We start from the raw sequence: 25704 nt of genomic DNA on the forward strand, positions 1-25704 counted from the left end.
TCCTGGGAGGTGGAGGTCAGGGTGCCTGAGCATAACTCCATTTGCCCCCACAGTGAGGATGTGGCCTTTCTGGCACTGGAATTGGCTTCCGAAACAGGAGTAGAGGCAGGGTATCTGTAACTGATTTGTACTAATATCATAGATTGTGTGAGGGCATAGAGACTTGAATAGTGATGAAATTCTAAGTAGTAAAGGACAGCGTGCAGCAAGAAATTCAGCTTCTCAGGTCTTATAGGAAAGACCTGACCTGGTAATTGTATGACCCCATTAGAGATTCTTGGGGCCAAAGGACTCTGCATGGCCGCAGCTGCACCAGTTTCAGCATAGAACAATATATGGCTGTCTTATATCTGATAAGATTTTACAGACAGGTTTTATTTCGATTCAGGACTTAATCTAAACCTATAGTGAGTGTGTGTATATGTATATTTGAATGGGAATTGATTACAGATGGTGTCATGCCAACTTATGTTCTATCGAAATGGAAGCCTTTATTTGGAACAATATTGATCTTAATTGATTGCATTGAGAATATGCATTTTCTGCCTTGGAAGGATACAATTCATATCATTCTATGTTCTTTCTACAAAAACTCAGTTATTTAATTTTCCTTATTTTTATGCTCATGTTTTATAATGTTACTTTAAAATTTATATGGTTTTATATTATTTTCTAATTCGTATGTTTGTAAAAGTTTGTGTTTTCAACTAGACTACAAGCCCTTTGTTGATAGTCCTTGCTCACGTACAACTTTTGTTCTTTGCAAAGGGTGTAGTGCCGTGACAAAATGAATGGAGCCAAATAAAATCAACATGAATTCCAATTTATGATTCAAATTCAGATTTTTAAAACCAGAACTATATGCATGTGTCTTGCATTATAATTGTGGCTAACACATTGACCAATATTGTGTTAATAAAGTCAAGATGTGAAAATCAAAATAATGGTTTACTCTCCCTGTAATAGAAGATAACTTGATCTCATTGATAGTGGCCTCTCTACCACGTGCCTTGATTTACTGAGGAGTACTGCTCTTCTTTGAGAGCCCTGATAATGCAGAGGGCTTTCAAAGAAATACTGATGGGTCCCAATTTCCTTGTCTTTCAAATTCCTTTTTGGCCATCTGTCTAGTTACTTATTTCCAGTGTTACTTATTTTAACTGAAGTGTCCTTCAGAAAGGAACTAAGAAAAATCAATAAAAAATGGAAATTGGTTAGTGCCATCACTGTTTGCTTTGGCTGGTAAAAGATTATTTTGGTAAATGCATTGCATGACTGTCAATAGAACTGCTTGCCCATTAATGAATATGCTAATGTTATTCTCAAATTGGTACAATGAACATCAATATTCTCTGAATTTTGCTGAAGAACTTCTACATCTAGGTGGAGCCATGTGAAAGAGTTCTCTATATTTCTTTCTGTCCTCAAGCTGTGACCTGCATATTTTTCATAGTTTTATGAACAAGGGAATCATTAGGAGAAAGATTGTTGTATTTTATAGAAGGAATTAAAGTTCCTGGGTGTTTCATGGCTCAGTTTGGAGGATATTAGTCTTACTAGTTTTTAATTATGGTTGTGAGGTGGTGGGGGTCTTTGTTGTACTGAATCTGAACTCCTATGACTTGACAGTTTTTCTTGCATTATTCATTTTAAATAGTATCGGAATATGTTCAAGTGAAGTATCCTTATTTTTATCACTTATGTTGGTCTGAAAGAAGAACCAAGGTTAATATTCTCATAAGTGTTTCTTTTTGAAAGCCTTTATTTAAAACTTTAACTATCAGTAGATGTTCATATAATATTGAATCCCATAAATTTTCTCCGTTCCAAATTGGATTATTGTCAGTAGCAGTGTTATACTGTAAGTGGATGATGTAAGTTTGAAATTATGCATTATTTACAAGTTAAAAATCCAATCAGGACTTGAATTCATCTTTAGTGATAAAGTCTATACTTTTTAAAATTGAAATACTACTTTATTACTTTTTAGGGAATGCCAGGATTTCCTGGAAACCAAGGATTAATGGGACAAAAAGTGAGTATTAATGAAACTTGAAAGATTTGGGGCTGGATCTGTTTATTAGAAGGGCAAAGTGGTAATGTCTTCACATAGAATATATTCTTACCACCTTCATGGCAACAGTTAATTGTTCAAATATGATATAATTTCAGAAACTATTATTTTGTCTTTATAATTAGTTTTTTGTTTTATACAGATAATATTAATTTGGGTTTATACATGTGCTTTCTATTTTACTTGGTTACTTTTCTGTATTGTGCTCTTTGACCATCCTTTTGGGATAATTTTACTACTTCCTGAACTATATCTTTAGCAGTTCTTTTAGTACAGATATTTTGGTAACAACCTTTTAGATTTTATCTAATTTTAAATATCTTTATTTTACTTTTGGTTTTGAGGGATCATTTTGTAGGGTATATGACTCAAGGTTGATGATTATTTCACTGAAACATGTTGAGGATTTTCTTCTATTGTCTGCAGGATTCCCTTATTAACTATGAAACATCTGCTCTCATTCTAGTTACTATTCTTTTGTAACTGATCAGTCCCTTTCTTTGGGATTCTTTTAAGGTATTTTATTTGTCTTTCATGTTCTAAAACTCATTACAGTGTATCTAGATATGCATTTCTCTTTATTCGCCCTGGGGAGAATTCAGTTTTCTTCCTGGCTCTGTGGAATTATTTCCACTAACTCTGGAAGACATCACCTGTTATTTCCAAATTACATCTCTTCCAATCTTTGTTCCCTCCTTCTGGAATTACAGTTAGATGAATTTTATTCCTTCTCATTTTGTCCTCCATGCTTCTGAAGAGCTTCTTATTTTCATATCCTTGATTCTAGCATTCTGGTTAAATTTTTTGGATATATTTCCTACTGTACTTATTCTTCCTTTACTGTGTCTACTCTGCTGTTTAAACCATCAATAGATTTAAAACAAGACAATCATACTTTCCATTTCTGAAAGTTCAACTTTTCAATAACATCTTTTTATTCTTGACAGCCTCTTGTTCCATTTATGGTCCTAATCGTCTTTCATGATTCCATGAAAGATCTCATATATTCTAAAGATCTCATATATTCTAAAATCTGTTTCTAACAATTCCAGTATCTGCAATTTGTTATTTCTGTTAACTCTCAGTCTTATGGCTTGCTGCCTCTTTCTTTCTTGATGAAAATGAGCTCACTGCTTCATGTTAATTGGTGTGAGTTCTGTCAGCCTAATTGGGGCATGGAGAGCTGCCTCCTGCTGGTAGCCATGGATATCACATCAGCCCCTGTAAGAGTCCTGGGTCGTCCCAGGTATTAAAGATTCCCACCCTCCCCCCATGGCTAGCCCACCATTCAGTTTCTCATGCACTGGACACCTAGAGCTTGTTGGCTCCTGCATCTCTATCTCTGGCAAGATTTCTGCATAGATCTAAATCCTCATAATCATAGTGTCAACCCAGAGTATATTTTATTAAAATGCGGGATCTTTGAAGACCTCTCCAACTTCTTATAAGACCAGCACTATCTCCCAGAGGATGTTCTTTCCAGATTTTTGTTCTTGTTGTTCAGGGTTCAAAGACGCCATTGGAGTACCTAGTTAGCCACAGTCCAAGAAATTGACGTAGAAATGCTATTCTATATCCTGTATTTTCTTAATTTATGTTTACTATCATGTTTCTTCATCTATGATAAGAAAGAAAATTTTTCACATGATTCCGCCCCCCGTTGTCTTACCTCACCAACTCTGTGTGAACTTCCAGGTCTTTGTTTGAAACAATGACAGTGTCTCTCCAGATATTCTCATAAAAATATATGACTTAGTGATTTCACAGACCTTAGGCCCAAATCTTTAAGGTGTTATGTTCCTGATTTTTCCATCCTATGTTGCTTCTGTTTTACAGTAGAGAAAGGGGAGGCAGACTGGGCTGATTGGTATTGAATTTTCATTTCTTAATGCTTTGGTGGGAAATTCCTGGAAATGGATTGATAATTCAAAATTTTAAATTTAATCTGTATTTGATTTTTAGGGAGACATTGGGCCTCCAGGACCACTAGGAAAAAAAGGAGCTCCAGGGATTCCTGTATGTTAATGTCATTATTATCAGGGTGTTTGAAATACATTTTCTATGTACCAGGAGTTCTTATTTTGGAGTTTATAAAACTGGGGAGGATCCAACAGTGAGATTTTGGGGGTCCACAAATCCATTTGTATGAAAAAGATTATGTCCATTTTTCCAGAAACCAGAAAACAAATATTCTATCTATTCATTAAAAAAAACTAAGTACCTAAAAAGTCTAAAACTTTAAATGTTCTTTTTTCATTTTTTTAAAAAAATTACACATTTATTACACTAATAAGGAAGAATATATTCAGAAGAGTTGTATAGGAAGATCCTTAATTAGTGAACAAATAATTTTGGAAGTTTTTTTTTTTTTAAGATTTTATTTATTTATTCATGAGAGACAGAGAGAGAGACAGAGGCAGAGGGAGAAGCAGGCTCCCCGCGGAGCAGGGAGCCCGATGCGGGACTTGATCCCAGGACCCCCCGGGATCATGACCTGAGCCGAAGGCAGACGCTTAACCGACTGAGCCACTCAGGCGTCCCAATTTTGGAAGTTTTGAGACTGGAAGGGACATATGAGTTTGATATTAGAAGTTATGAAAATCCTATTGTATGTGTGCAAGATTGCATAAAAATTGCTAGAAGTGATGTTGATTTTAACCTGTGATTCAAATTACCTATAATAGCTTTTTCTTTAAGTTAAATGGGTATCTTTCATGTTTAACAGTTTATGACTTTATGTAAGTTAACACAGATATTTTATCCATTGCTTGGTGAAAGAGTTGGTGAATTTTGCACATAAGAGTAAATAAGAAAAATATTGTGCATTAGATATGAATTTGACTTTTGGGGAGGTTTAAAAGAAGACTGTTCCCTTTAAAATGGAATATTCAACCTCCACCTTCACTACCATGTCATTTGTTCATTGAAAGCATAAACTTGGTGGGGCGCCTGGGTGGCTCAGTCAGTTAGGCAACTGCCTTTGGCACGGGTCATGATCCTGGAATCTTGGGATTGAGCCCCCCCATCGGGCTCCCAGCTCCGCGGGAGGCCTGCTTCTCCCTCTCCTACTCCCCCTGCTTGTGTTCCCTCCCTCACTGTGTCTCTCTCTGTCAAATAAATTAAAATTAAAAAAAAAAAGGAATAAACTTGGTGATTTACCAGTATCTGAGTTAGCTTCCCAAAACTGAAGGTATTGGCTAGAACCTCACTGAACTTTGAGAATATGTATATGTAACATACCTAATGCGATGAGCCAGTATGTTTTACATTTTATAGTTGCAGTAATATCCTAAATTGATAGCAAAGCGTAGTAGTGATGACATGGTATTTTCAATATGATACTATTGAGATTATGTTTTCTGATGATATTGCATATTTTTTGCTCATCACGTTTCCTCTGCTATGTTTAAGAGAAAGCAAATGCTTTAATGTATGTAGTGGTATTTAAAGTAGAATCTAAATTAAATTAGTTCCTTGTTGCTAGAGTAATTGTTGTCATATTTTGAATTATATGGTTAAAAATATGATCATTTTGTAACTTGAAGAGAGATTGTTAGATTCAGAGAATTTATTAGATGGTAACTCTTTCAAAATATTGTTTAAGAAAACAGAAATTGAATGTAAAGTTGACCAGGATGACATCTCTGAAGAAACCTAATTTAGCCATCTTGACAAAAGGAAGAAAGTGAGAATATAGGAAAAAAAAAAATCAACTTTTGTTTACATTTTTCTTTTACTAGCTTTCCAGGAATTTTTGCTATTTGTAGGTTATTTGAGCAACCACGTTAGGAGGGCTTTGCTGGCCTTCATGCTATCTTGCGTAGATTTTTTATTATCCTTTATTTGGATGTATGTGGGAAACTTTTCCCCATATTGTATTATTTTTTAGCAGATTATTTTGAGAATGTGTACCTTGGAAATTGATTTAATATTTTTCTAATATTGTTTTCTAAATTACTCTTGAAACTTCCACTTAAAAATGTAGGGTTTGATGGGACATGATGGCTTGCCCGGTCAGCCTGGAACACCAGGATCTAAGGTAAACAAAATGAAACTAAATAAGATAGAAAACTTTATGGAAAATGATCATTTATGTACTCAGGAAAACTTTTAACTCTACTGATTTTATTTAAATGTGGTTTTAATTCTATGAACAGTCATTTGTAAGAATGAAATCTTAGAACAAAAACTAAGCATATAAAAACAGCCTGATGTAAAGCAGGTCTGGTTTAAGCAGGAAAATGTCCGGAATCTCTCACTACTTGAGCCCCTCCTCCTCTCTCATCATCCCAGGAGCACTGAGGACTGTGTAGAGTTGTATGGAGTTTGGTGCCAAACCCCACCAAATGGAGAGGGTTAGTAGTTAGGATTGAGGATAACTTTTTACCAGTTCCTGAGTCATCATCTTGATATTTTTATTTGGTAGAATGTATATGGAATTTTTATTGTAAAATGCCTTGTCATGGGTTGTATTAGGCATTCTCTCCTTCAGAACTGTGGGTAAGATAGTATATTATTTAGTATAATTAATAGTATATTTAAAAAATGTTAGGCAAGCCTGACAAATATGTTTAGGATGTCAGGTTAGGTTATTCTCAAGATAGAACTGAAACTCTGAATACCATGGTTGGACCATTTTCTAGGTATATGGAATCCTGTGCTAAGACAGCTATTTTTTTTTTTTCTTAGTTTATTAGAGGCTCAAATTAAGTATGTTCTGGCTAGACTCAAACTATTCTCAACTATTTAATGGTAGAATGTAGGACAACCTTACAAAAGGAAATGATGGAATTGCTCTTTTGGAAGAATTAAACCTTTAACTAGACGTTGTCCCATGGGAATAGACCCTGGGATACAAAACGAGAAGATGAGTAGATGACCTAATCTATTCTACTTTTAATTTCAAAACTACTTAGAGAAAGAAATAGGATAAAACATCATGGGAGCCCAGTGATGAGGGAAAAGTAGCTGCCTTTTCACCAGTGGTGGATCCTTGTGAATCCTTGGAGTATTGTGTGTCCTAGCAGTACTAAGTATGCACAGAATTGGTATAAAACCCTTACCAAGTAGAGATCCTGCACAATATCTCAAAGTCATTTTCTAAGAAGATACAGAGTTAAGAAGATACATAGTAGTTGTAACTGGGGTACAGTGGACTCCCCCGTGGTGTTCTGGATGCTCTAATTCTTATGAATTCAGCCTAAGATTTCATCAGCTTGTTTTTATCAGCCACTTCACATTGTTAGCTCACACTGAGCTAGGGGTCATTAAATCTGCTGGAATTTTCATAAAAAGTTTTAGAACAATACTGTATGGCATCCACCACTTGAGTAGATTCTGCTGATATGGCTGGGAAAGCTGATATGGCTGTTTCCAGGATCAGTTTGCTTATTTTTACATGAATTACTGTAAAGTTTGTTTTCTCTCATCTTGTACTTGTGCAATTATTTTGTTAAAAATAGATTCAAAGTGTTAAAATTATACCTCTTGAATGTAATCTTTTCAGTGAGACACTTCAACTCTTTTTCATGTAGTATATTAGCTCAGGTGTTCTGCAAAAGGCCAGATAGTAAATATTTTAGTCTGGGAGCCATATAGCTTCTGTTGCAACTTCTCAACTCTGCTATTATATTGCAAAAGCAGCCATGGACTAACTGTGTGGGATGTGCCTGTGTTCTGGCAAAACTCGGTTTACAAAACCATGCATTGGGCTGGATTTAGCCCATGGGCCATAGTTTACTTACCTCCATGTTAGTTTATCTCTGCCTGTTTTGTCAACTAGTAAGTTTGTCAACTCTGCCTTCAGTATCAATTGGTATGAATTTTAGGGTGGGACAAAAAAGTTGTATTAAATAGGGCAAGGACAAGGCTGAAACTCTATGGTGGATCTTTAGAAAACATCTAACTTGGTTTATAATACCTTTTTTTTTAAAAAAGCCATTAAGCCATACTATATTCTAGTTTTAAAAATTGTTATCTAAATGACATTAAGATATGTTAACATATTCAAGTCCTGTAACTGTAACTTGCAGCAAGTCTTGTCACCTCTGTGAATTTCTGCTTAATCACTTGTAAAAGTAGAAATTTTATGGAACCATTGTTCAATGGCTTAATAATGCTGTTACGTGCTGAATGCTTTAAGTCCAAATATTGTGTTCATATGTTTCAACATGAGCAACCTAGAAAACTTTTCAAAAGCTGAAAATGAAGTTGATTACCTTTACTTATTAGTACACCCAGTTTGGCTCTTGCTTTTGCCAGACATTGACTAGATTGGGATTTTAGGTATCAAAGTATATTTGAAAACGAACACTATCTTTGACAGTCTCCCCTTATTAGCCAGCAGATGTGTTCTCTCTATATATACCCAACCCCTTTTATATTTTTATATTCTTTGCCCTGTCAAGTTGGTCTTGCCCTCCCAGCTTCTATTAGAAAGGACTGCACTCGAATCCTGAAAAAGAACACTAAGTAAACATTTTCTGATTCATATTTTTTCAAAAAAAAAAAAAAAGCCACTATACATTTGAAGCTAATTTTCTTTCCGCCAGTTGCATGCTGAAGGTGAGTCATGCTGAGAAAATGAAACAGGGCAAAGATGAAGATTCTCAGTGTATAGGACGTTGTTAAAATACATGGCTCTGGTCTGTGGAGTATGGAGACCCAGCTAATTAGCACTGGTTCCTGAGGTTTCGTAGCTTGTCCCTTACTTGTAGCTGCTAACTTTAAAACATGCTTTTAGAAAGCTTTATAAATATGGGGACTCATTCCTTGCCCAAAAGAGTTTTTCTTAATAAGTAGGCTTAACATACAGAGTCTATGTTTCAAACAGTTGGAGAGTTGAAAATGTAAAAATTATTTTAAATGTATTCTCTTAAGTGTTTATATCAGGTATATTGTGACTATATTTTTAAAAATTCAAATGGTTTGATGCATTGACAGGGCAATAAAGGTGAACCTGGACTTAAAGGGATGCCTGGGGCTTCTGGACTAAAGGTAATTATCATTTGAGGCATTTGGAAATATATTCAAAGAATTGTAAGTCCCCTTCATTATTTGATGTATCCCTTAAGAAAAGTTATATGAAATGAAGGATTATCTATATTACAAAATTAACAAACATGAAGGAAAATGGCCAATGCGAGATTTCATTTGTCTTTTGGACACTTTATCATAGTTTGGGTTAACAGACATAAACTACCCTTTGGCTTGATTTTGCTAGAAATGGTAAAATCCATATGCTAATATGAACCTCCTCTTTGGTCCAGAGAATATCACTGTCTTCTGTAACTGAAGGAAAGTGGGTGTGGCTCTCACAAGTGGTGCTATTTTTTTGTATGCTGATTGAAGGGATTTAGTGTGGGGTCTCAGAGCCCTTTATACCAGTTTCCTCCAAACCAAGTGGTTGATGTTTATTTCAATAGGATTTTCAAATCTCTTCAAGCCTTTAACAATCTACAGTAATATTCAACAGTTCAGGAATGGGCATAATAAGTAAAGAGGACAAAGCTCTTTCCACGAAAGAGAGTAAGCTTTAGTTGATGTGATAGAGTTTGAAATTAATGGTAAAACGCAAACCAAAGAACCATGAAGCAAGTTCAGGATTCCATCCTATATATTACAGATATGACCTAAATGTCATTGACACATCATCACTATAACTTTCAGAAAATTTCCTTATGTAAGACTTTTAAGCAATCTTTATTTCATAAAGGAACTAATCCCTTGGGATTATCCGGGATGATGGAGAGCGGAGGAATTAAGTTGTGGAATATTACCTGTACTGGAAATAGTTCAAGAATTTACTTCTAAAAAACAGTATTCCTTACGTATAAAGAAAAAAACATGAGTGTGTTTACTATTTAGTTACAAAGATGTTCACCCCAATATTGTTTATGAAAATAAAAATGGTGAAAACTAATGTTTAATAATTGGCATTTTATTAAAACAAATATGGTAAATCAATACAGTTAAGTACTATTCTGTATTTAAAATTACGTTTTAAAAACATAACGGCATATGAAGAACATCGCGGTATTAATATATTTTGTGGTAAAAGACATTCTAAAATGAAGCATGCATACTGAGCAAATCTTAGTAACTAAATTGTTCATTGTGTGCTTGTGAGAGGTAGAGAGAAAATCTATAACAAAGTAAAAACAGTAATGAGATTTTCAGTAATTTTAGTTCTATTTACTCTCCAGTTTTGTAACAATAAAATAGATTCTTTAAAGTAGCAATATGAGAATAAGCAGTTTCAAGGAACAAGAGAAAGTTAATAAAACAAAAGATACCTATGTTTATTATCACTACTTTATTATTTACTTTCTGGTTGAAGCTATAAAATAAAATAAAAATGACAAATATTTATAAAATTTTAAAACATTGCTATCAGAATAGTTTAACTAGCAAAGATAGGAAAAAGTGTAAGAAGTTTTATCAGGACTCCAGTTACCTTTTCATTCTTTACTCTGTCTGCAGTAATAACTCTAAATGTCAACTAATTTTGTAACCATGGATTATAAATTGGAGATATATGTAGGGATAAAAACAGTGGTGTTTTGCATAAGCAGTAGGTTTGCAATCTTTATGTAATTTCTATGTTACCTAGGGAGAACCAGGGGCAGTAGGTCTCCCGGGAGAACCAGGATACCTGGGTTTACCTGGAATTCAAGGAAAAAAGGTATGCATTATTTAGGAGATATAATTAACTTCTAATCAGCTTTTTAGCATGTAAGTCTTCCTTTTGTGAAAGTATCATAGTAGGACTGATTATACTTTTAACGATAAGCTGACTTTTATATTTGTATATGTATGATCTGATCCACACCATGTCCATAGCTGTGGTATCTTTCATGTCCCTACATGGGTATGGTCTCCTAGATGAAGGCCTTGGATGAGGCACGCAGCTCAGAAAATGGAAACAAATCCTTAAGTAATATCCTGTAAGTTCAGATTGCTTTGCTGTCAGTCCACATGAATCAGAATTTTGTAGGAAAAGTATTCCATGTCAGGCACTCTTACCGAAATGTGAACATTACTGTTACCAAAACTGGGGCAAAAGTGTAAAAAGATAAAAATTACACCCAGAATGTTTGACCATGAAGTTCCTATTTATGAAAGAGTGTATTACATAGAATTTCATTTAAAATGAATTTGAGGAGTTTAAAATACAAATCATGTATACTGATGTAGAATGATTTGGTGAGAGAAGAGAGCAACACTTTAGGTTCATTCTCTCTCCTCAAGTAAAGGAAGGCTGAAGCTATATCTATATAAATATTATTTGGGGGTTTTAAGACACAACTAACTGCCCATTTGTCAAAGAAGTCAATCCCACTGCAAATACGTACATTTCAGGATAAAAGTAAATATACTGGCTTTTATTCTGGAAAGGATACTAACTTACATCTTCATCTATATATCCCTTGCTGTTTTAGTTTTTCTACCATTTCAATTTTCTGTTTCTCATGTGTTATATACTTGGCCCCTAGGTTATTATAACCAGTATGATCCTTAACCTTTTTTTCCCATTAAGCAGCTGGTAACACAGGAGAGACAGGGATGACACTCAGCAGCAATGAAGTGTTAGAAACTTAGTACATATTAAGTAAACCTGTGAATATATGTTTGGATTTAGAGAAATTTAGTGTTCAAAACTTGCCCTTTAAAAGATCACCTATATTTTGTTTGTTGTAAACACAAAACTCGCTCTTTGTTTAGAGAGCATGGTAAGGTAGAAAAGAAATTTGGAAACGGTGTCCAGGTTCATCTTAGGGCAAGTGCTTATCTTTCTTGATTTGCAGATTCATTATATTAATTCATATTCATATTCATGTCCTTGTAAGAACCAGGACATTGAATTAGTTGATCTCGAATATCTCCTCTAGCTGAAAAAATCCTAGGATTTTTATTTTTATTCTGGAATATGGATATCCCCTCAAATTCATTTTTGAAGCATATGTTTTCTAAAATACCATTTCAACATAATATTCTACTTCATTGCGTCCTATAAATGTGTGGCTACAACTGGCTCAATGGAAGATTTTCAGTTTGATTTAATAAAGCAACAGTTGTCAAAATGAGTTTTCTCATGTTTGTTTAACCTCAGATGGTGTTCAATACAGAAAATTGTCTTATTCCTGGTAAAATAGAAATTGTAGTCAATTTTCCTTTCAAATGTAAGAGCACAAGACAGTGTTCATTTAGAACATCATTTTGACATAATACGATTTTACTGTCTTCCCAAATACTGTTTTGGAATCAGCTTCTGCTTATAACTTGTGGAATTTGTATGAGACCAAATATTTTTTTCCTGTGGAAAAATGTTTATTTGAAAGGATACAGAAGATCCTAGATTATGCTAAACATTAAACTGCCTTTTTTGCAGGGGGACAAAGGAAGTGAAGGTGAAAGAGGCATTCAGGTATGTTGCTGGCTTTTTTATTTTTGTTTGACAATAAAATCAGGGCTTTGCTCTTTTTAGTTCTTACGTGGTTTCCAACTCCTTCCTGTTTTGCCATCAGTATCTAATTGTTAAGTCCCAGCTTTCTTCTTGTCTTCTAAACATTTTAGTCATCATCAAATCTCATTTTAAGATTCTTCTTCACTTCAGTGTTGTAGAAAACTTGGGAACCAAATAGTTCAACAAAAACAGTTATAGATTTTATTACATCTAATATTTATGGAAAGTATGTATGTTTCCAGAAATGCTTTGAAATGGCTTATGGCACAAATCAATTCGAAAAGAAACCATTAACACCAAATATAAAACATGTTCAAACTAACAGATGGAAGGGGAATTATACCAAAAAATTAAATCAGGCTGAGGACATCTAATGATTTAGAAGCATGTTTCATTTGGGTGTCTTAGCAACAAAGGCAAAGAACTCTAGAATTTCTGGAGGCATAAAAGGAAATTACAAATTGAAGTAATAGTAGAGTTAGACTCTACTAAGGTTAGAGTCTCAACAATTGGTTTTCAACTGTTGATTCAATTTCTTTTACTGAAGATATTCAGGTATTATTATGATGTCTTTAAGTTAATTTTGAGATGAAGAGTGAGGCAAATTTTAAGGAAGTGTCTGTGAGGCCCTAAACCTACATATTCCAATTTTCTTCTTGGTACTGAGTTTGGATATCTCATGTGCACATCAACGTGTCCAAAACAGAACTTGTCACCTTTCCCCATAAACCATCTCCTACTCTGTTCTTTGTCATGGTAATTGGTAGCACTGTGTAATGACCTGAGGGGAAAAAGTCTTGAAAGTTATCTTAAAATTCATTCTCTTCTCTCTCCACCAGCAGTTTCACATCTAAGTCTCTCTGGAACTTGGCCCCTTCTTCATGTCCACACTGTCCTAATCATTTCTTGTCATGGGTCTCAGATTACTGCAGTGTCCTCCTCACTGGTCCCTTGAGTGCAGTCTCCTTCCTTCCTCCCATGCTCCTACCAGCATGCAATAACTAAGCTACACATCTGCTCAGGAATCCTTCCGTGGTGCCCCACACATTTCAAGATAAAGTCTGTCCCGGAAAGTGCTTCTTTGTTTGACTCTTTTTGGTCGTTTAAGGTTGAGTCTTTTTCCCTACCCTATAAGATGCCCCTTCTGTCAGATACCCCTTCCTGTTCCGGTAGTATCCAGCCCAGATATTTAAGTATGCATTGTCATTAGTCTTGATTTAATGGCTTATCTTTCCCACCACACAGTAAGCAACATGAAGGTAAACAATATCTTTGTTTCAGTGTCCCTCTGGGCCAGCAAATAGGTGTCACTCAATAAATATTAGGAATTCACTTAAGTAAATAAGTGAATAAATCACGATGCAAGAGTGATTTAAAATTTAAGTCACTAGATCATTCATTGATTATATTACCTAGGTATTTGTTTTCCTAGAAATTGCTAATTATCTTGTCCAATGTAGGGATGAAGTAGTGCTTTAGGGGCTAGGACCATGTATTATATGATGGATATCCAAAAGTATTTATTAAAGGGACAAATGTGTTTATATCTTTATTAATTTTCCTCTCTTCTTATTTGTCCTGATTTAAAGATCTTCATGCAAAATGTTTTCTATGGTACTCATCATACTGAAGTATAATTGACATATAATAGTATATGGTTGACCCTTGAACAATGTCGGTTTGAACACCCCAGTTCCACTTACATGCAGTTTTTTTTTTCAATAAATATAGTACAGTATCATAAATGTATTTCTCTTCGTTACGATTTTCTTAACATTTACTTTTCTCTAACTTAATTGTAAGAATAGGATATATTACATATAACATACAAAAGATGTATTAATTGATAGTTTATATTATTCATAAGGCTTCTGGTAAACTGTGGTCTATTAGTTAAATCTGGGGGGAGTCAAAAGTTATACACAGATTTTTGACTTTGAGGGAGGTTGGTGCCCTCAACCTCTGCATTGTTCAAGGGTCAACTATATTGCAGGTGTACAACATAATTATTCAAAATTTGTATACACTGTGAAGTGGTCACCACAATAAGTCTAGTTACCATCTATCACCCTACATAGTTACAAATTTTTTCTTTTGATGAAAACTTTTGAGAATCACTCTCTTAGCAACTTTCAGATATACAATATGGTGTTATTAACTGTAGTAACCATGCTATACATCCATCCCCAGGACTTCTTTATTTTATAACAGGAAGTTTATGTCTTTTGACCCCCTTCACCTATTTCACCCACCCCCCTCCATTCTGGCAAACATTATTCTGTTCTCTGTATCTATGAGCTTAGGTTTTTTGGTTTGGTTTGGTTTGTTTTATTTTGTTAGATTTCACGTATAGGTGAAATCATACAATATTTGTCTTTCTCTGATTTATTTCACTTTGCATAATGCCCTCATGTTCCATCCATGTTGTCACAAAGGCAAGATTCCATTTTTCAAAATATATGAGTAATATTCCACTTTGTAGTGTATTTTTAATTTTTAAAAATTCCTTTAAAGATGTCTTCTTGTCTTGGCATGTGTATAGTCAGCACTGAACATAGTTATGTCATTGAAATTAACAAAATGTCCACAGCCATTGGATTTTTAAATTATTTTCATGTTGTTAATATTAGGGTTGATTTTTTTTTTCTTCCTCTGAGAGACTTCTTCCTCTCTTACATCATTTTATATATTTGCATCACTGGTTTGGTGACATTTCTTCTTAACCACAGGTTAATACATAGTTTGTGTCTTAGATGTGAGTGCATTATATGTGTGCAAGCTAACAATAATTTTTATTAAATTTTAAAGGGCCAAAAGGGAGAAAATGGAAGACAAGGGATCCCAGGGCAACAGGTATTTTTGTTTTCTCTGCTGGTCAATGAAATAATGAATCACATAACTGGATGGTGTTGGGAGCCGGTTACTTGCAAATGGAAATGAGTGGGAAGAACGGCAGATGTAGTACACACTCTAAGCAGGCGAGGAAGAAAATGTCAGGTGGTGGTGCTGATAATGGTTGGCTTTAATCATTTGCCTTATATTTTCATTTTTCTGTACTGATTGGTGACTGTTATACTTGCTTTTCCATGCTTTTTTCTGGTCAAGTGAATGGCTAACTGTCTTGGAATAGTTATTGGCCAAAGGCAGCCATCCAATGGCAGTATCTCCGTATCTACTGTTCAGTCTTGATTTATTTCTTGACATGTGAGTAGTTGAAGCCTGTTAGGAGGGGAGGAATGTACTTGTTTCCCTCTTACGGGTTCAGAGATAGAATTTACTATGCTGGAGATTAATTAGATACTATCTTGAGGGACTGTGTTACGGAATAGATTCATAGTAAAATTGTTTTGCTTCTTCCCTGTCTAGATTCTCCTCATTAAGTAGTGTTTGTAGTGAGATTGCCATATGGCCTGCAAGTTCAGTCAGAGCTAAATGGGGCCAAAAGAGGCCTACAAATGATTTGTACTTGATGTAGCTTGCGTGCTGCTGCATTGCTGAGATTTGAGCTCAGATCCAACTTGGTCCATGTGTACACTTTGGAAGGGCAAAGTGTACACATGAGTCCCCTGGTGGGGTAGACCTCTTTCGAATGTGACATTCAAGAGATTCAGTAATTACACTGGTTCTGAAGAGAGGGGGATAAAACTGAGTGGTGTCTTTGAGGACAGAGGTCTCTGTGTCCCTCAGCTGGAGAAATGAGAGACCATGGGGGCGAGGTCTGAAAGCATATAGTCACAAGGTTATCTATAATAGAGGATGGAAGGTTAGTGCTGGTATTAAGGAGACTTGAGAATTTAGAAGCTAACACCAAGAACAAAAGTAACTAAGAGGAGAAATGGCCCGACTTTGCCTGCATACAACTGTGTTCAATAAAATGTGTCTTTTTGGGCGCCTGGGTGGCTCAGTTGGTTAAGCGACTGCCTTCGGCTCAGGTCATGATCCTGGAGTCCCTGGATCGAGTCCCGCATCGGGCTCCCTGCTCGGCGGGGAGTCTGCTTCGTCCTCTGACCCTATCCCCTCTCATGTGTTCTCTCTCTCTCATTCTCTCTCTCTCAAATAAATAAAATCTTTAAAAAAAAAAATAAAAAAATAAAATGTGTCTTTTGGTTTTGATGCTCTTCCACTTGACTCCGATCCTCTTGATGATACAACCAGCTCTGTCCCCCTTCTCCTCACAGACAACACAGACTTGCCCCCTTGGTTTCCCTGAGTTAATCACACAATGTTTAAACAGCTGTTCTCATAGGAGGACCTTCACCTCTTCATCCATTCAACCTCTGCAACTCAAGCCTTTCCCCCCAAATTCTTATAGTAACTGTCTGAAAAGAAGGTTATTTCCTGTCGAGTCTGAGCTCCCAACTTCGCTAGGTCACTGGCTTCCGGATGACACTCTCCACAGTTCCCTTAACATGTTTTCTTTTTCCCCTCACTTCTCAAGGGAAAGAGCGGTCTGCTCCCTGGGCAGGGTTTGAGTTCCCTAGAAAGCTTCTGCCCTAGATTTGTTGGCCGCTGCATTTCTCACCACCAGGAACTCTGAGCCCTCAGGGAGTACCTGGGGGTCAGAGCAACTCTTGCTTTTCAGCAGCTGAATAGTTGTCCCAAGCTCTTTAAATAAACAGTACTAGTTACCTGTCATTTTACCAAGTGCTGCAAGTGTGTGATTTCTTGGCTTTTGTGTTGTGTTTCGCTCATGAGATCATCCTGGTGGATTCTCAGATGACAGCTGTTTTCAGTTTCAGCTCTAATTCAGTTCTAGTTGTGCAAACTGAACTCTCTTCTTACCCAAGCTACCGGTTGTAGGGTTATGTCTGGTAGGGAACACCCCTGCGTTTCTTCAGAAACCTCAATATTTAAAGAATAGTCTTACAGTGTTTTACTTGCTATATTTACATGAAAACTTGGTGTTTTTATGCTCTCATTTTGATTTGAGAATCTGCCTTTCTCTGTGCCATACATGGATTTTTCCCTAATTTGTCTTCCCTTTTGTCTAATCTGGGTATCTTTGTTCACGGAACCTAGAGATGAAGCCAAATAAATATTCAAACGCAAAATATATAGTGTGAAATGTTATATGCTAAATTTTGTATTGAATTGTGGAACACCCTTTCTAATTGTAAAGTTGAATCATGAAATCCTGCCTGTGTACGTGCAAGCTCCACCCTTGTTCCTGAACTGGTATGGGGTGAGTTTAGATCCTGAGTGTACAAGGAATTTCAAAAATGGGAAATTCTAATGCCTTTCTTGAAAGTTCTTATCACCTGTAATGTGTCATTGTAATGAACTCCCAACTAGAAGTGGGAAGTAATTTAATAGAGCCATCCAGATCCATTCAATGATTGTTAACGGTGAGTGAGTTTCCTGTGTGGGCTCCCCAGTGTGTGTATCACTTGGGAAGAATACCATTTATACCTCACACGGCTTTTCTAATCTCTGAATTACCAGCTGTGAATGGTTTAGGTATAGGACAGATGGGTATTTTCTTCCCTAGTAATCATTTTGAATGGCATATTTGCTTTAACTCATCTTTTACAAATAGTACTCAATTGAAATTTAATTTTAAGAACATAAACTTGGGAAAATAGAACATTTAATCACCAAATAAAAGACTAAATATATCTTACCTGATTTGAGTTTAATTTCCATTAAAATAGTAATGTATTTAAAAATCAGAATAGAATTTAAATAGAATTCAGCTAGAATCCCATTCTAACCTACATATTTGACCTGCATATATAAAAATATTCATATCTAAGAATGAAATAGTTACATAAATTCACATTTTCCTATTACCCAGTTAGCATATTGCCTAGTCATTAGTCTCCTTTAAAAAGACAAAAAAGGTGATGGCCCTTGAATGGGCGGGACGTGGCCGGAACTAAAGTGCGCAGCGTCGCAGTTCGTGCCCGCTGTGACGGCTGGGGTTGAATGTAGCGCTCGGTGATCTTTCCTCTTTTCTTCTTCCATTCGCCTCAGAAGAGAACAGTCACCACACTCATGGCAGGGATTTTGCGCTCCATAGTTCAGAGGCCCCCAGGCAGACTCCAAACTGTGACAAAAGGTGTGGAGTCTCTTATTTGCACGGATTGGATTCATCACAAATTTACCAAGTCAAGAATTCCAGATAAAGTATTTCAGCCTTCACTTGCAGATCATGAAAAATATGGTGGGGATCCACAGCACCCTCATAAACTGCATATTGTTACCAGAATAAAAAGTACAAAAAGATGTCCATATTGGGGGAAAGATATAATAAAGATGCTTGGATTAGAAAAAGCACATACTCCTCAAGTTCACAAGAATATCCCTTCAGTGAACGCAAAACTGAAAGTGGTTAAACATTGGATAAGGATCCAGCCCCTGAAGTTGCCCCAAGGACTTCCAGCAGAGGACATGTCTAACACGTGCCTCAAGAGCACTCGGGAATTAGTGGTGCGGTGGCATCTAAACCCCATAGACCAGGAAGCAGTTAAGTCCTAAGGCCAGAGCAGTTTCATATTAAAAAATGTAAATCATTTTTATTTAAAGGTAGTGAGAAAGTGTTCTCATTAAAACATATTTTAGATACTAGTCCTTTTCACTGGCTAAAAAAAACCACAAAAAAACCAAAAAAGGTATCATGTGTAATTCTTTCACTGATTCTATCAGTACTTTTCAAATTAAAAACTAAAGTTTGATTAAACCTGTGGCAAAAAGTGCATGCCCCATTTCTAGTACTGTACCTTGCACAGTTATTATAGTTTTTTTTCCTATTAATTTTCAAAGGGAATTCAAGGCCATCATGGTGCAAAAGGAGAGGTATGTTTCTTCATGTCTTATGCTCTCTTTTCAGTCCTTATTGCTTCAATTTTCAATGCTGTATAAATCTAGCTATTGACATCACAAACAAAATGCTTTTCATGTTCTTCAGTTCTTAAATAGTGATTTTCATAATATGCGGATTCATTGAATTAGTTATGAAATGTTACATATTTGTGAACATTAATGGCTCTTCTAGATTAGGAGCTCAGTTTTTTCCTGCATATATTCAACAAAGAACATGGTGTTTCTGTATTTGTCTCTCTAGAATTTAAACTCTTTGGGAACAGGACTGTGTCATGTTTGCTGTTTCTCTGGCACTAAACGTATTGCCTACACAATACGCTCAATGAAGAGAGGATATTTGTGGAGTTGGGGGATGGGTGGATGGATAAATATATGAAGTTTCTCTTCTGATTAATAACAGCATTTCACAGCTGTTCCCTATATAATGTACATCATATATACCTATGTATATAGTCATATGCATATCCTTAAGGAATTCTTTGATGCAATTATACCTTCTGAAACATTTAAATAGAGCTTTTAAAGATTTCTTCTAATTTCAGAGAGGTGAAAAGGGAGAGCCTGGTGTCAGAGGTGCCACTGGACCAAAAGGAGAGTCTGGGGTGGACGGCCTGATGGGGCCTGTGGGTCCCCAGGGGCAGCGTGGGGTAGCAGGTCCTCAGGGACCTCCAGGATTGGATGGGAAACCCGTACGTATTCTGCTTCTTCCATAGTTCTTGTGTTCTCATTGCTTTTTACTTGGTATGTACATGTTATAATGCCAAATAATTTGATGCAGGGGAGAGAATTTTCAGAACAGTTTATTCGACAAGTTTGCACTGATGTATTAAGAGGTAAGTCTCAAACAGATTTTATTTCTTTTTCTTTTAAAGATTTTTATTTATTTGACAGAGAGAGAGACAACATGAGAGAGGGAACACAAGCAGGGGGAGTGGGAGAGGCAGGCTTCCCGCGGAGCAGGGACCCCGATGCAGGGCTCGATCCCAGGACCCTGGGATCATGACCTGAGCCGAAGGCAGACCCTTAACAACTGAGCCACCCAGATGCCCCTCAAACAGATTTTAATAACTTTAAAGTTACTAAAGTAATACAGATTCTTGGTAGAAATTATAAAAGATATAAGTAAGATAAGAAAATAAAGGACATTTATAAACCCCTATTTTTTTCTAGATGAGTATGTTTATGAAGATGAAAATTATATGTTCTCTTTTGTAATCTTTTTAATAAAGAAATTTATCATGATTTCACCGTGAATTAAATTTTCTTTTCTGACATAATTCTGAAAATTTAATTCATAAATATGGATGTCTTCAATTTGCCAGTTTCTTTTTTGAGGTTTGTTTTCACTTTTCCCTCCCATTTTAAGCAATTGCTACAATAAAATGATGACACAGACCATTGAGTATTTCCAGAGTTAAATTCCTAGAAGTGAAATTATTGGTCAACAGACCAATTGGCATCTGTAAATTGTAAAAAATGAGTAGAGATGTTACTAATGCACATTTGCCATTTAAACATAAGGGGTGGGACTTCTTTGTTTTTAAGCTCAGCTACCAGTCTTACTTCAGAGTGGAAGAATTCAAAGTTGTGATCATTGCCAGTCCCAACACGGTTCCCCTGGTATTCCTGGGCCACCCGGTCCCATAGGCCCGGAAGGTCCTCGAGGATTTCCTGGTTTGCCAGGAAGAGATGGTGTTCCTGGGTTAGTGGGTGCTCCTGGACGTCCAGGTGCCAGAGGATTAAAAGGTACTTAACTTTATGTGCATAAGCAAACAAACAATAAAAAAGGGTATGGTTTGTATTCACCCTCTAAACTGATTTAATAGGCAAGGGTTCATCTTTGTTTTTATGATGACAGAAAGCTCTTGTATACCTCAGTCTCTAAATAATTTGTCAACTAGTTAAGCAAATTTTCTATTTTCTTAAAGCAATATTCTGAAGTAGACAAAGGTTAAAGTTTAAAGCTTGTGAAGTGACAAATTAGAAAACGTTGACAATGCACTTAGAGATTTTTCCTGAGTCTTTAATAAGAAGGTCTTTAAATAGAAAGACACAGACACTATTTCCTTTATTTTGACCTCAGTAACTTCTGTTACCTTATTGAAAAGGTTTTTTTCTCTTACAGGAAAAATTATGTTTTGCAACCAAACTTCCTAATGGTCCACAACTTACTTCTCTGTCTTTGAATGTTTATATGAAATGTCATTTGATAATACTTCCCTTTTCAGTTACTATTATATGAACAATTTAGATGTTCAATCACAGTAATAAATAAACAACTATGATTAAGAGAAAGGGCTAATAATCCCAAGCCATTTTCCTTTTTAATATGTAATCCTTGTTACATCTTTCTAGATCACTGATAATTTTAGAAATTTTTGCTTCAAAAATTACATTTCCCGTGAGAAATAATAAATGGCAAGCTATTTTTAAAAGATTTATTTTTCTTTCAATGTGTGTATGAACAGCTTTGAAAGAAACAATCTAGGAGGAAGTGATTTTATAGGAAAAGTAAGTTTACTCCTGTCTTTGACACTCTGCAGGTCTACCAGGAAGAAATGGGGCAAAAGGGAACCAAGGGTTTGGGTACCCCGGAGGACAAGGTCCTCCTGGTCCCCCAGGTAAGACTTGTTATATGCTCATAAGTGTTGCTGCACATTTGGCTTTAAGAAAATCATCACCAACCTATGTCAAAAAATTTAAAATCAAGACATTTGTTTCCTTTTTTGAATGTTTCACTTTCAACACATTGAGCTCTAACTCCTAGACTTTTCTTCCTCTATCATATTCATGAATCACTCAGGATTTTCTCTTGTTTATCATTTGGATGCCTTAGAAAACTACTCTGTAGATTAGTTCTTGAATGGTTTTAGTCACCCATGTTTATCTAGTGTGTATCACTGTTCAGTCTTTGATTCTCAAGAAAGCAGAATAACTGAATGGAGGACTCTTAAGTCACCCTCTGCTAGCTGTGTTATTTAACTTTGTTATGCCTCCGTTTCCTCATTTGTGAAATGGTGATGTTATGTGCCTCATGACATTATTGAAAAATGATGTGAGTTAATACATGTAGGGCATTTGGAACAGTGCATAACAATCATGTTTTCAATAAATGTACTATTTAAGGATTTTATTTATTTGAGAGAGGGAGAGAGAGCGTGCATGCGAGAGCGTGCACAAGCAGACTCCCCGCTGAGCAGGGAGCCTGATGCTGGGCTTGATTGCAGGAGCCTGAGATCATGACCTGAGCCAAAGTCAGATGCTCAACTGGCGAAGCCACCCAGGTGCCCCTTATTATTATTGTAGATGTTATTACCTCAAGAAGCTTTTGAGTGGGTCAAAGGATTCAACAGTCTTTATGTAAAATACTTGGAACAGTATCTACAGTTGTAGTTAAGTGCTAAATAAATGTTTCTTAGTAATAGCAGGAATGATTAGTAATGTAATAGACAGTGCCTCAGACTACTCTGCCCCATTTCAAAAGCTGAATATTTTGTCCTTTTGAGTCATCAACTTTTTAAAAGGCCAAAATCCTACGTTAACTCTCCTTCCTTTGAGCATGCTAATTGAACTAATTAGGCAATGATTCACAAATGAGTGCTATCACACCTTTGTGTGTATGTTGATCACAATTATTGCATGGTAATGACTGTATTTAAGTGTGGAAACTTAAAAATGTGTCTAATGAGAATAGTCATTTAACTGCAAATATGGCACAAAAGTGACTTCAGTAAAGTTTTAGATCACTGATCTATTCACTTGCTAATTTATAATGATATTGACAGAAGATATGCTGGAAGGAAGAAATGTTTGGGCAACCCACCAATTAAAATATTAGAATGTTAGCTCTGTGTCCTAATCAGCAGCATGATTGCTATATTAATATAGCTTAGCCCAGTTTTATAAAAATTGCTGATTTTTGAATAGTTCTTTTCCACATGGGAGGTATATAGGATTAGCAAGAGAGTCCCTCCTCTTTTCACATCTGTGCAAATACGTAAAACTTAAAAAATTTTTTTTTTCAGTTTAAATTTCTTACAGAATCAGCTCTATCATCATCAACAACCAAACTCCTCTGTTCATATATTGCTCATGTCCCATCTTAGGTCCGGAGGGCCCTCCTGGAATAAGCAAAGAAGGTCCTCCAGGAGACCCAGGTCTCCCAGGCAAAGATGGAGATCATGGAAAACCTGGAATCCAAGGGCAACCAGGACCCCCTGGCATCTGCGATCCATCGCTATGTTTTAGTGTAATTGTCGGAAGAGATCCATTTAGAAAAGGACCAAACTATTAGTGTCTGATGCCTCACTCAGCAACCTAGGCATGGTGCTTTTCTCTTGTGGTCTTTTGCATCTCAGGAAGATAACAACAGTAATCCCTTGAAAAGAAACTAAAGTACCTCGGTGTTTTTATTATTATTTTTTTCTTAAGGAAAAATATATAAAAGGTCACATATACTGATTCTAGAGACTCTGCAGTAATTCAAGAGCCTTTAGATTAGTAGCATTAACTAAATCTCAAGGGTTTCTTGTAAGTCCATTTATTTGAATCAAAGTTGAACATTAAAAAAAACCCACCCTTGCCTGTTACCAGTCAATTTCAGTCACTGTGAAATATTTCACATTCAGCCTCCATGCAGCAGAGTATTTGGGTTCAATTTCATGTCTGTGTGAATTTCATGTTTCATATCTCATAGCACATGCTTGTCACATTAGCCAAAACACATGTCTGGTGTCGTTGGAAAGAACATCAGGGCTGACACTCGGCTAGGACCGACTGTGTTGCCCCACCAGCCACTTACTCCAGTGTCTGTCCTAATTGGGGAGGGACAGTGGACTGGTGGGTGTTCAGGGTTTTGAATGATCACCTCTAAATGAGATGAAAGTGTTTCTTAAGTACATGTGCAAACCCTCAAATTATGCTGAGAGACAGTATTAATTACATGGGGAATGGTCAAAATGGTGTCACGTTAAGAATATGTTAGAAAAAAGTTTCATTGTACCTGGTCAGTATGTTCCAAGGAAATGCAGGTTCAGGAATGCTAAAAAGACTTCATTCTTCACATTTGCTTAGTAATTGGAATGTTTGTTGTATGCCTTCATCTTCCATTTCACTTATTATATGTGTATGTTCCTATATGTTAACTTTGATTTGTAGCAAAGCTAATGGGAATAAATGCTCTAGTCAAAAGGAAAGATAACTCCACAGCTCCTAGTACATGTTGATATTTTTAGCGGACTTTAAAATATTATGAACAGTCTTTGTGTACTGTACTTACTGCTTTTGTAAGGAACATGTTTGAGATATTTCATCCTAATCATGCTCTAAATTTTGTTACATGCTTGTTACTCAAAGTACAATAAAGTTTTGTACAGGCCTGTTTGCCGTGGTTTCTTTTTTATACATAATTTGAACTGATGGAGGAGTATAGTATCCATATCCCATAGTCACTTATTCAGTGGATATACTTTATTATTTACCCTATTCTCTACAAACTTGTTCATCTGAAATAAGAACTTAGAAATTCGGTTGGTGTGCTACTCACATAAAGATATGGTGCAGCATCTCCTTCCTGGCCCAGGAGTGGCTGTGGATCTGTGTTTAGTTTAACTGACGTGTCATTCTACCCCTCTGATGAGGACCTCATAACATTCAGTAGCAGAGTTGGCACAAGGCTTGTTTTTTGTTGTTTTTGCTTTTTTTATTGAAGTATGGTTGACACACAGTGTTACATTAGTTTCAGGTGCACAACATAGTGATTCAACAGGTCTGTACGGTGTGCTGTGCTCGCCGTCTGTCACCACACAACGCTAAAACATACAGTGTAGCCACCGTCTGTCCCCATACGCTGCCGTAATGGTATCATCGACTGTATTGCCTCTGCTGTACCTTTCATCATTCCGTAACTAGGAGCCTGTATCTCCTACTCCCTTTCACCCATTTTTCCCATCCTCCCATTCATCTCCCCTCTGGCAACTATCAGTTTGTTCTCTGTATGTATAGGTATGTTTCTGCTTTCTGTTTGTTTGTTCATTTTGTTTTTTAGATGCCACACGCAAGTGAAATCATACGGTATTTGTCATTCTCTGACTTATTTCACTTAGCATAATATGCTCCAGGCCCATCCATGTTGTTGCAAATGACAAGATTTCATTCTTTTTTATGGCTGAGTAATATTCCATTGCATATATGTACACCACGTCTTCTTGATCCATTCATCTATCAGCAGATGCTTGGGTTGCCTCCATAATTTGGTGGTTGTAAATAATGCTGCAATAAACGTAGGGGTGCATATGTCTTTTTGAATTAGTGTTTTTGTTTTCTTTGGGTGAATATCCAATGG

At 36.1% G+C, this 25704-nt stretch overlaps 2 protein-coding genes across 3 annotated transcripts in view; both read left to right on the forward strand.

Annotated features, from left to right (window-relative positions):
* COL21A1 (collagen type XXI alpha 1 chain) overlaps positions 1-23993 on the forward strand; it is a 138903-nt gene extending 114910 nt beyond the window's left edge. For both annotated transcript variants that reach the window (XM_044917712.1, XM_044917711.1), the window contains 13 exons: positions 1991-2035; positions 4037-4090; positions 6060-6113; positions 9017-9070; positions 10686-10757; positions 12465-12500; positions 15348-15392; positions 19302-19334; positions 19904-20050; positions 20140-20194; positions 20907-21107; positions 21905-21982; positions 23468-23993. In XM_044917712.1, coding sequence (XP_044773647.1) covers positions 1991-2035; positions 4037-4090; positions 6060-6113; positions 9017-9070; positions 10686-10757; positions 12465-12500; positions 15348-15392; positions 19302-19334; positions 19904-20050; positions 20140-20194; positions 20907-21107; positions 21905-21982; positions 23468-23655 — 1062 coding nt within the window. In that variant the 3' untranslated portion in view covers positions 23656-23993. The remainder of the gene's footprint in view (positions 1-1990; positions 2036-4036; positions 4091-6059; positions 6114-9016; positions 9071-10685; positions 10758-12464; positions 12501-15347; positions 15393-19301; positions 19335-19903; positions 20051-20139; positions 20195-20906; positions 21108-21904; positions 21983-23467) is intronic.
* Positions 18395-19054, forward strand: LOC110581945 (39S ribosomal protein L30, mitochondrial-like). Its single transcript, XM_044917713.1, has one exon. The coding sequence runs from the start codon at positions 18534-18536 to the stop codon at positions 19014-19016; it is 483 nt and encodes a 160-aa protein (XP_044773648.1). The 5' UTR covers positions 18395-18533; the 3' UTR covers positions 19017-19054.
* Positions 23994-25704: the final 1711 nt, after the last annotated feature.

This window comes from Neomonachus schauinslandi, chromosome 8, assembly GCF_002201575.2.
Source record: "Neomonachus schauinslandi chromosome 8, ASM220157v2, whole genome shotgun sequence".
NCBI lineage: Eukaryota > Metazoa > Chordata > Mammalia > Carnivora > Phocidae > Neomonachus > Neomonachus schauinslandi.

Excerpts from the sequence above, each read along its gene's own strand:
- LOC110581945 (XM_044917713.1), top strand. The coding sequence starts at position 18,534 with ATGGCAGGGATTTTGCGCTCCATAGTTCAGAGGCCCCCAGGCAGACTC.